Raw genomic sequence first — 12,015 nt, 5'->3', positions numbered from 1 at the left:
TTTAAAGGAATGAAGAGTGCTGAAAATGTCTGGGTAGGGGGAGGGGGGGGGACTGTACTGTGTCAGCATTAGAGTTGCACAGCAAAATGTAGTTAATTTCACTCTGCACTGTGATAGTAAAAGCACAATGTTTCAGCTGTGGAGCCCCTTCAGGTTTAATCAACCACTACCTGTCCTTAAAGGTAATGAGGGCAGCCACTCTCTGAAAAATGATATTATGTACTCCTACACTAGGGTATGTGTTTTTAGGAATGCAGTGAGTTTGTGTGATTGCGCAATTTGTCACATGTTACAAAATGATATCACATTTCCAGGCCAGAAGACTGAAGACAAGCTTAGGCCAGCCTTGAGTCATAACCCAGCACTTTCAACCCCAAGAAGAAAAGAGCCACACAGGGGCAGGGGACAGATATGCAAAAAAGCATTGTCCTTTAGATGGGGGAAAGAAACATTACAGCTTGAGATGCACTGGGACGTTTTATGAGGTAACACAAGCACGTTTTAAGTTGCACTTCCTGTTGTCATTGACCTACTGTCATGGCTCCTTAACATAATGACTTACAGAACATGTAACTGTACATGTTCACGTTTACGTCTGATTAGCTGTGGGTATGTTTCAGCTGTCAGCACTGCTATGATACAACAATCATCCTGCTATCACCCTGTCCTAATGTCCAGAGGGAGAGCTGGCAGTAGCAGTCTGGAGTTGTACTGCTGGTGCTGGAGCATGCCAGTCCACACTCGTCTGTGTCCTCCCTGCACACTCGCAAGGAGCTCACCAGTGGTGCCCAGCGCTGGAGTCCATGCCAATAGGGTAACTCCTGGAGCCTCCCCTGTGTGCTCTCCTGCTCTCCCTGACTCACAAGCAAGCTACTGCAAAACAGGGCCACTGCTGGGGTCTTAAACCACCGTCCGCACCACGTTTAATAACTTTTAACAGCAAACCAAGTGCAGCTCATTTATTGTGCTGTCACTCTGTCTATCCAGGCTTTGTGCTGCTATTCAACCCTTCATTTTTTTATTTGCATAATGAATAAAGGCCTCTTTATGCTTTCAGGCATTCAACAGAGAGAGACATAGATTGAGCAAACAGCGATAGATAAACGCAGAGATAAATTGTGAAGACAGGCAGTGGTAAAGGTGCACAGCTAAAATAAAGGCAGGCTCAGACAGTAAAACAGACAAAGATGTTGGAAGAGAGACAGACAGATAGACTCATGTTAAAATGAGCATGTCCATGTACAAAAAAAAACAGATTGGTCCCAGCTTGTGCTATTAAATGCAGCAGGACAGGGTGATCTGCAGCTGGTACTACATGCACACAGCAGCAGACGATTCATTTAGTTAATACGTGCTCTTGTTGTTCAGTCCAGCAGTGTGCTGCTCTGTTCTGCACATTGATTAAGTGACACAGTTTACTGACAGCAAAATGAATCAGTATGTGAGTCTGAGAAGAGCTACATTGACAGAACTCCAGAAATAGACTCTAGCCCTGCACAAGCACAGGTGGAGAAGTCCTGCTCCGCAGTCACTGCATTTCTACCTCTCCCATCCATTGTGCAGGAGACCATGTTCCCTGTGTGTGAAATTAACTGCATCTCCATCTCCGACACGCTGAAGACAGACCTTTACTTGTAAGACAGCTCTTGAAAATCAGTGGCTAAACAGTATATTTATACTATCTATTAAGACATTGGAGTACAGCTAACCTCTATCAGAAATGTTGTGCTAAACATCCAGTGCTACATTTTGTGCTTTAGAGAAAATACTGGTTGCATTGGTCTTATCTGCAGGATACAGAATCAATAATAACAGTCCATGCATGTTTAATGTCTTCACAAATTTCTACAGTATTCCAACCTTACTTACAAAATACTGTTTGCTTCCTGGGATGAGGAGTTTACAAGAAAGCATTCTGTTCTGCAGTTTTACTGTGTTTTTTTCCAGTGAAAGGGATGCCATTTTAATGCCCTTCTCTTTGTCTGCTTTGCTAGGTTTTTGCTATAAACAGACCAGAGAAAATGTTTAAAATGGGGCTGTAGGAGCTTGAGGTGAAGCAGAGTCATACTGTATATTTTTAGTTGTTGTTTTACCTTGCGACTGTTTTGTCGAACAGGAATGCATTGTGACATCTGTAACCGGGAAGGGCAGCCAGATGGGTGCCCGGGTGAAGGGACTCTGCTCTTCTGACATCAGCAGAACCACTTAAGGCTGTTCCCTGCCTCACGCAGACTAAAAAGCCAGGGATTTACTATAATGGAAACCCAAATCCTTTATTCTAAGACAGCTCAGTTTGTTAATCTGTCCTTGAAGAGTTACACCTTGAAACTTTTTCCTAAAAACCAGGCATGACTGTAAAGGCCTCCTGGACCCACTACAGTTCTTGAGGTTCTTCCGGGCTTTGCGCTGAATTGCTGGACTCGTGTTTGGACAAGAGGAAAGCACAACTCACAGATCTGTGGTGTGGTTGGGCGTTCTGCATGAGCAGCCTTCCTGCTCCCATGTACTGAGGCTTACCTCAACAAAATGCCTGACCAGGAGCCATTCAGTTGCGGCAATGCATTCTACAAGACTGGCCAGAATAACCGATCAGAAGTTCTGTTCCTTTTAGCAACATTCCTGTTGTATGGAGGAGCCTACAGACATGGCCATTTAAAGAAGCTACTTGCTTTCAAGATTTCACACGTACAGGTAGCGGTGTCGGGGTGTGAAGACCGCTGTTGCTTGTAGTCTCAATTATTTATGATGTTTATATTTCGAAATAGGTGAAAGGTGGGTCCGTTGCAAACGGGACATGAAAATGCCGATGGTCACCCTTAATTTAGAGGACTAGAAAACACTGGAACTCTTCAGCTAGGCCAGGTTTAACTGGCAAGTCATCAGAGCTGAAGCTATCTATGCATTCAACCCCCTGCAAGGTCCCTTTCAGTGCGGTTTGTTATCACGACTGACACATTTCCCCCAGTCTGCAGGCTCTGGGTCTGCCTGACACTAAGCCCATCCAGCAGTCTCCCCCCCAGGGGTCCCCCCGGAGAAGAGGCACGTGCTCCACCTCTCCCACCTCTCCCGCCCCGCTCACGGAAAACAGCATCCCAGGGACAGCTCTGCTGCAAGGAAGCCCAGCCAGGACAGTCCGGATCGCGAGCAGCCAGCGCCAATGGAGTGGTTGATGAGGTGTCGTGCATTACTGGTGCACAGCAAGGGCCCTGTCTGGGTGGCAGACACGGCGGGCAGCTTCAGAGCTCGCGGCAGGAACGCCCCTCGCCAGGCCTTCGCTCTAGGAATGTCACACGTCTGCTTTTTATTTCGTCCAGTTACATCTTTGTATCTTTTTTTTTTTGCGTTTCAGGCAACATTAATCCCAACCCATTTTCATTTTACAGCTATCAGATGTTGTTTTATGCAAATGCTTCTCGTCAAAGGGTTCTATGTGTTTACATCAACAGTGATTATATTTAGGTTTAAACATTCTTTTTTTGGATTAAGATTTTCAGTCTATTAGCCAAGAGAAAAACACTACAGCTGCATACAGTATTCAAAGAGCGCAAAACCAGCAACAAATGAAGGGGAATATTGAATGCATCAGGCATATTGCCTTAAAACTACTGTGAATATATATTTTTTAGAAGTGATAAGAGTTGTATAATTATGACAGCAAACATTTATTTTATTCTGTTCATTTTCTAAACTTTTATGAAAGATCAGTTCAGTATATTAAGATAAACCTTATTCATTTGTTTGTGAATTTGTTTGTAAATAGGTATGTTGTTTATTGTTATTAATAAGATTTAGTAAATTTGTATTAATGATAATTGTTATTCAATACTCTGGAACCTGCTTAACAAAATTGGAAATATTTGATTATATTCCAGTAAATACAGAGTTTCATACTGGAAACATTGATTCTACATAAACATTATTTCTCCAGTTTTGTTTGTAGCTTGTTAGTGAAAAAACAACTTATTTCTGCAAAAAGGCCTTTTCTGAATGTCAGGATAACAAGTCTTCACCAATTATGTCCTGTCTCTGGGGACTCCAGCAATTGGTCAAACACCTTCATCTGAGTAAGCTCTTTTTAGCTTCAGTCAAATGATACTGTTAACACTTTAATGCAAAATCTAATAGCATATGGCCCATGCAATTACACATTCCTTATTCAGCAGAATCCAAACCAGGCAGAAGATTCCAAATTGTAATTAAATTTTACATTCATCGAAACTTACCTCACTCCTCCATGCTTAACTGCTAATTAGTCTGCTGCTTAACATCTTTGTAGGGTAACTTCATTATACAAGCAGAACACAGAAATGATCAGGCTTTCCATTATTACACATTAACATGCAGCCCTCGCAATAATAGTGATTGAGTCTCCCTGCTAAAACTGAACTGAGAAAGCATGTGAGCATTTACTATAAATAAAGAACCCTAGTTAATGGTACCAGAGTAAATACAGTATGGGTGAATGAGAACATTTAAAATAGATAATTGAATTTATTTAACTAAATACCAATACATGTATTAATTAACTTTATAGAGAAATATGGCTTCTAGGCCACTTACAATATTTTTCATTGGTTATATTACATTTTTTTATTTCAGTCAAAAAAATATATTTTTAAATACATTTAGTTAAACAAGAAATAATATTCCCCACTATTGTGATTAAATATACATGATAAATATTAATAAATATAATGTTGTTTACGTTTTAACTAGACCAAAACATTGTTTGTATTTAAATTAAAGGTAACATTTTTTGCTTTTAATTTTCTTTAATTCAGGATCATATATCCTGAATAACAGAACACAACAGAATTCAGTATTACAAATATTAAGACTTTTTTTTAAGGTATTTAATCACAACATTCAAAATTTGATTGCATTTCAAAATGAAAAACAATAAAGATTTGTGATAATAATTAAAAAGCTAATGTACTCTATTTCAATATATTTATAGCAACAAAAGTTTAGTAAGCAGAATAAAATTAGAAAACAAATTATTACAATTTATACATTATACTGTATATTTAAAACAATGTTTCTTTTTTACAACTGATAATAATTGTCATAGTAGCAATAGTTTGATTTTTTATTTAATATAAAACTATTTCAAGCAAATTTGTTAATGTAATTTTTCTTGTGCAGAGTTTAATGACAAACGCCTTCTCTATGATGTTTTTGTCCCCAGTGAACTGAGGAGTGCTTTTTTAATTTTTGTAACAGTAGTTAACCTCAATGGAAGAATTTCTCCCATTCCTGCTCCTGGTTTTTCTGTCCCTGGGAGCCTGCTCTCCCCTCAACAGCTCACAGGGCTGAACTCGGCCTGTTCCAGCTCTGCTGGGGCCTCAGCACCACTCAGAGCATGTCAGCCAAGAGGCAGACATCGCCGAAGCTGCTGGCCTTTGCTGATAAAATGGCAGACATTTTCATGACAGATTTCAGAGTGATTTCCTTACTGGCTAGCACCAAAATGAGGAAGCAACAAAAATACATCCCAACAGATTTATATCTGATTGTGGAATGCAAAAATTGATATTGATTGAAGAATTGGTGAAAGATAGCATGAACTATTTTTAGGTCACACAACACACTTGTCCACGAAGAATAAATAATTCCTGGGAATCTTGTTTCTTCAGAAAAATTTGCTGCAACGGAATCTGTGTACTGTATACTGTTCCACCAAGCAGGGCTTAGATCTGACAGTGTCTCTGCCTTTCTCCACTCGGAGGATAGCTTTTAAATAAAGCTGTGCTCTTAAGAAATAACTAAATAAATCTTTGCCCCGAGGTCTGTAGAGCAAAGTCAATTATAATTGATTTCCTCAAAATGTTTTTCCTTTTCTCTTCATTGTGCAATTAGGACACATTTATTATCATAAAATAAAACATATTTATTCAAGACAATGAAATTCTTCTGAGAAAAAAAACAGGACTCTTTTTAATTTATAAATAATTCAGTGTTTCTAAACGACCTGAAAATCAAAAAGTAAAAATCAGTCTCTGCTGTTTTATGTATAATAATAATAATTCATTAACAATACTGTATTTACTCTGGTACCATTATTATTCCTCTACATGGAGGGATGATATACTGTAAGCGAGAGGTCTGAAATCTGTTTATCCTGACTTTATCCTGACAAACTGTACTTTGTCTTTGAAAGACCTACTTAATTATTTTATGTCTGTTTTGCCCAGCTGGGCATTTTCCTCAGATAAATAAATCTCTGAGCATTAACACCCGAAAAGAGCCATCAAGCACGTCGGAGACAGTAAACTGGACTGTACGCAGCGACCCAGACACTACCAGGAGAAGACCGCACCATCAATGGTCTGGTTCATGATGGAAAAAAGAGAATTCTGCTATCCCACACTCCTCAAGTCCTGTCGGGCTTCCCTGCTTGTAACGACAAGCCAGCACACGCTCTCCTAAATGAGAAGAATCTATAAATAGCTCCAGTGAAAGTCGAGGGAGTACGTGTGCACGCAGAGCGCAGATGGGTCCCGAGCAGCACCAGCCCTGCCTCAGCACCAGGGGACGCTGATGATGTTCCTCTCCTGCCAGGGGCCCTGGGTCTTCTCGTTCAGAGCGAAGGTTGCACTTTCATAACAAGATCAATTTTAATCACCTACTCCCTTATGAAACTGCACCAAGGTAAATTCATTACCAGTTTCTCATTTTCTCTGCCTTCCACATGCGGAAATGATGCAATATCTTTGCTTGGCAGTGATTCTCTTTCTACGCTGAGACAGATGCACACTAAGGTACACTTTTTAACAGGCACATGTGGAGGATTCCAAAGAGTCACCCTGTGGTGACACAGAAATCAACGGGTAAAATTTCATACATTCTTTTGTGCAATGTGCATTGTTATCAGTTCTACGTTACCAAGCCAAGTGTGCCCATGGCCATTGTAGCCAGTATCAAGAGGAGAACAATGAGCACAGCCAGAGACCTTTTGCAAGCTGTAATACCTTCAGACAGTGAAATCTGCCTGTTTATTTTAACTCCATCTACTGGGCACTGCTCTCCTGTGCTATATTAAATGAACTGTAAGTAGCATTGCTATATATTTGCAGTACTTATTAGTGTCCAATTGAGCTCCTATCAGATTCACCCTCAGGCACCTTCAAGCAAAAAAAACCCCATCAAACCCATTTCCTAATCTGTCTATCTGATGATAAATCTGTTATTGTAATTATGTTTGGATTTTAATTGAAGGCAATTAAACCATTCTAAAATATAAGTGCCACATAAGTCACGTTTGTGCCAGTTTACAGATTTTTTTTTTAAATTACAACTCACAACAACATTTGAACAAAAAGACATAAGTCAGTCAAGGTAGAGGGGAAATGAAAAAAAATTAATATAGCAACACCTAATTCTCTTACCAGAAATGGGGGTCTGGACACCAAAAGCTTTTGACCAATTAAGCATCAAAACCAAACATTTTCTACAGAACTGACTCTACAAATATCTAGTATACCTGCTGGAAATTATGTTAAACACATTATTCTTTAATTTTCTGGCAGTACAATATTTGAAAATATTACCATGTCTTTGAGACATAGAGGATTGGGGGTATAATGTTTACCCTTGTGCTATAAAACAAAATAAACTAATTTTACTCAGCTCATGAAATGTTACCTCTGATGCAGATGCTGTCACAAACCTACTGTATATCCACTTCGAAATAACCTTCTGAATAGCCTGTACTCTCTAAGAAGGGGAACGTCTTTCTGTTAGTTACTGTTTAATTACATGGCAATTGTTCTATAATACAGGTAATAAAAAAAACTAAACAAACATCACAGCGGGTAGCGCTGAACCTTATTTGTGTTGTCAAGTTAATCTCATAAAGCAACTATGAATTACAAAATATGGAGATGCCATTTGCAAATCATCACTAATATAACTGATTGCAGGAGCAATAAAACTACTGGATAAGGAAAGAAGTGCAAACACATGGAATGTCAGCATTCATTGGTGAAAGTTATTTGCTGATGCGCATATCAGTTCCATATCCTGAACTGCATACTGTGAACATTGTTCACAAAGGCACAATGGGAAGGTGACAGAAATGTGCACTTTGGGGTGGGCACTCCATGAAGGAAGAAGAAATCCTGACTTTCTTTTACAGTATCAATGTGTCAACTAAAGTGCCACAAGGTATCCCATCTAGCACAGACCAAAACCCGAGCAAAAAATCCCACAGATAAAAAAAAAGTTATTTAAAAGAAAATAACAGATACCTATGCAGCCAAAACCAAAATATTTGCGAATCTGGGTTTTTAAAGTAGCCAAAGACCTTTTAAGGTTGTATCTTTCCCTCCTTCCCTGAAATTGATCTTTGAAGAATCGAATGGGAAGAAGATGCATTCTTTTGCTTCCGGGTCATCTGCATAGAGTGTGGCCTAACTTGACAAAACTCATCCGGGTCACCTGTGTACAGTGCGGCCTAACTCCACAAACCTCCCGCTGCTCTGACACTCATTATGGAGGTTTCCATAGAGACGGCTCCAAGGAGCATGTGCTAAACCCAATTCTAAAAGCACGAATTTTCTGGAATCGAGTCTTTCAGCTCAGGAAAGCGGCTGGCGTCCGGCTGGGAGAAAGCTGAAGCTGACTCCAGCCGCACAGTCCACCTCGAAAAACAAATAAATTTACCACAGAAACAAGCTAGTTTGAAATCAACGCTCAAAAACGTGTCGCCTCTCCCTATAAGAAAATTATTTTTCGTCGAGCTTCATTTATTCTTTTATTTTTCCCGAACACATCCTGCACACATCACGTTAAGCACTCAGGTGGAATCATTCAGATGTAATGACTATGTCAAACACTAAAATGCACATCAGAACGCACTGCCGGTAAATGTTTCCGAAGCAGATGTTTCTCTATTCCCATTTAAAGGGGCTGAGGTCTAAGGCACGGCCAGTGTGTGGGGATGATGATTAATGTTTCAGTGCCTGGGCACCCAAGCAAGGCAGAGGACTCCTGCGTCTTTCATAAAGCAGCCAAAGAGAAATTCAGGTGAAGGCTTTTCTAAACCGAAAATTCGCCGGGCATTGAATAAGCCATCAAACCCCTTGTTATTTTTTACGGCAGCATGGAGTTTCAGTACAAAGCTCCTCACGATGTACAGAATAAAGGAGAATTTGGCATGTGCAGCCCCCCCAGCCTCCCTGTCTTAACGTGGAATGATGAGTGTCCCTCCAGGAGCTGCAGAGCACAGCCGCCTCCTCCCTGCCTGCCTGCCTGCAGCCCCACAGCCCCGGCCCCCGGCCCCCGGCCCCCAGCTCCTGGCTCCCGGCTCCCGGCAGAGCTGGGCTCTCTCCGCAGGTCCCTCATCTACTCGTCCTCTGTGTCCTTCGCCAGCCCTCGACTGCCTCTGTCTGACGGAGATCAGCCCCTCTGCCCCCCTCCCTCCTCTCTCCCCGCTATTGTGTCAGTTCTCCATCTATAAATACCCAGAGCCCCCCCTGGCAGGAGTGTCGAGGGCCTGGGGGCCGAGTGGGGCCCCTGATGGCGCCTGAGCTCCAGCTCTCCTCCTGGTCTTGCTGCAGCCGGACAGATGGAAAGGCTCCCTGGTCCTGATGAGCTTCCACACCGGCCTCTCATCTCAAGAAAGCCCAAAGTGCTTCTGTGCCTCCAGGACTATGAATTTGAACTATTGTTCTATGTGGTGGAGAGGCTACTTTTCTGTTTTATTTATTTATGCAGGAAATTCAGGCCTAAAATATCTAGTTATGTGCTTTATAGGGCAACCATTACAGCCCAGAAACACGTTCAGTAAAACGAGCACAACACTTGCATAACTGTCAGTGTTTAAAGGATTAGGATGATCCAATAATGTCAACGTGTATTAACACTTAAAAAAATAAGAACATGTTTCAGACTAATCTTTGAGGCAATAATGAAATGGTAACTTTGTGAAGGCACTGTTATGGTGGAGTGTCAGGGCCGGGGGTGCAAGAAAACATATTTACATGTAAATGAAGGACGTCACTCAACTCGGAGGTCCTTACGACAACGTGACATCATATAGAAGCCAGGGCTGTATGCTCAGAATGCTGAAGTAATAACGAATATTGCTAATTCGAAACTAACGACCGCAATTCCAGCGCCGATCGTGAAAGTGTGTTGTTTAAATAACCTGAAATAACATATACACCTCTAATAAACCGAAAAGATTTTTGTTCGGGTGCATCATGAGAAATTGATTAACCCGCATTATCAATAATGTGAACACTGAAGGTGATTTCCACCGGACGTGTTAAATGCTCAGTGTGGCTCCAGTTATTTGCAGTTCAGCCTGGTGATGTGACGAGGTAAGCCAGTTTAAATGATAACAGTGCAGTTCCTCCGCGCTCGCTCTGCTTTCTCTCGCTTATTGTGGAATAAGGCAGCAACAGTAAAATACCAAAACGTTATCATTTCCGAGGCACACCTCTACTGCACCTGTCCACCGTGAAGAGTGCGGAACACTCAGGGTAATTCATTTTCATTTCTTTCGTTCTTTTTTTTTGTAAAAAGTAATTGAACTTCGCAAGAAATAAATGTCATAACTCACCATTCAAGATGCTCTGGAAAATAATAATAGCCAATATCCACATGCCCTGCTCCTTTCAATCCCGCCACTACGCTTGGTTCTTCTCACTCTGCACACTTTCCCCTGAATATTGTTATTTCCCTTCAGTTTGTCAGTTGCAAGGTGACGGAGCTTCGAGCTAGAGGAAATCAGTCCAGCTTCGCACTGGCAGCGCTCGTTCGCGCTGCGGCCCCTCCTCTCTCGCTCTCTCTCTCTGCGCGTCTCTGATTGTCTTCGATAGAGCTGTGATCCAACTCCGCGCCGCGCTTGATGTCGCTGCCCCGTGCTCCTCAGCCCTGCCTGTGCGTTTCAGAGAGAGATGCTTGGGAGATTGTCTGCCGGGCCGGAGGAGGGTGTGTGTGTGTGGAGAAGTGGTGGGGAGAGCTTTCTTGCTCTTGCTAGAATTGAAAGCCCAGGTGTGGTGCTGAGTCAGAAAGAAGGTTTAAAAAGAGGAAGTTCCAGGTCCAGGAGGAACACGCACAGGTGGTGGCAGTCTCCAAACACACACACAAAATAAATAAAAAGAAAAGCAAATTACCCAAATCATAAAGCAAAAATATTTATATATACTTTCAGGAAAAAATGCGTAAGAAGTAATTCATCAGTAAAAGAGAAGAGACGATGGCTGTAACTCAAAACGAGGTGAATTCAGCAGCCGAAACAGCCCAGCCCAGTTGATCTGAAGCGGTAATAATTATGAGACTCCAAACTCAGACCCTCTTCACCGCCTCTCTCCTTCCAGCAGGCAGCGAGCAAACACATCTTCCCACTGCTGCTTTAATCACATTGATCCCTGCGCTAACCCTCTCTGCCTGTGAGCGGCTCGGAGTGGCCCTCTCCTGCGCACTGCTGCGGACTCGGCGCTTCCCGCGCCTTAAAGGTGCAGCTGCCTCCCGCTCGACACCCGCTCACGCACACTCACGCCGAAAGGGCGCATCAAATCGCTTTAAAAAATTCAATCAATTGCATCTGCACCACTGCATCCACTCGCTGCATTTCTTGACTCGCAGGTGTCCTGTTACGACAGATCAGAATGTGACACGCAGCACGACCAGTGTGATTTTTTTATGACTCTTTGTTTTAATTTATCGGGTTTTCTACTTACGGGAAAAAAATGATTTCGGTAAATTTGATTTTTTTTACATGTTCATATCCAGTCATCGTGTTTGTGTTTTATTTAGCTTTGCTCCTCGACTATCCAGTGACCTTGAGTAATGAGAGCCCCGCACTCCCCACGTCTCACGGTGAGGCGTTCGGGATAAACACGTCACCGCTCTTCGCCTTGTGCCGGACAGACTGACGGCAGATCTGCAGGCGGGAGGGTCGGACCGTCGCCTACAGCCGAGCCCAGGCTGGATTTCGTTTGTGATATTATAGCTCCTACCCTTCGGCGAAAGAGAGACGAAACAACACACTACCCTGGGCAATTA

General features: G+C 42.1%; 1 protein-coding gene across 1 annotated transcript in view; it reads right to left on the bottom strand.

Moving 5' to 3' along the window:
• dscamb (DS cell adhesion molecule b) overlaps positions 1 to 11,361 on the bottom strand; it is a 166,411-nt gene extending 155,050 nt beyond the window's left edge. Inside the window, exon 1 of the mRNA XM_088921142.1 lies at positions 10,568 to 11,361. Within this exon, the coding sequence (XP_088777268.1) occupies positions 10,568 to 10,610 (43 nt within the window). The 5' untranslated portion in view covers positions 10,611 to 11,361. The remainder of the gene's footprint in view (positions 1 to 10,567) is intronic.
• Positions 11,362 to 12,015: the final 654 nt, after the last annotated feature.

The sequence above is a fragment of the Atractosteus spatula genome, chromosome 7, assembly GCF_055471065.1.
Source record: "Atractosteus spatula isolate fAtrSpa1 chromosome 7, fAtrSpa1.hap1, whole genome shotgun sequence".
Taxonomy (NCBI): Eukaryota; Metazoa; Chordata; class Actinopteri; order Semionotiformes; family Lepisosteidae; genus Atractosteus; species Atractosteus spatula.
The sequence above is the reverse complement of the archived record's forward strand: the minus strand, read 5'-3'. Positions and strand labels throughout refer to the sequence as shown.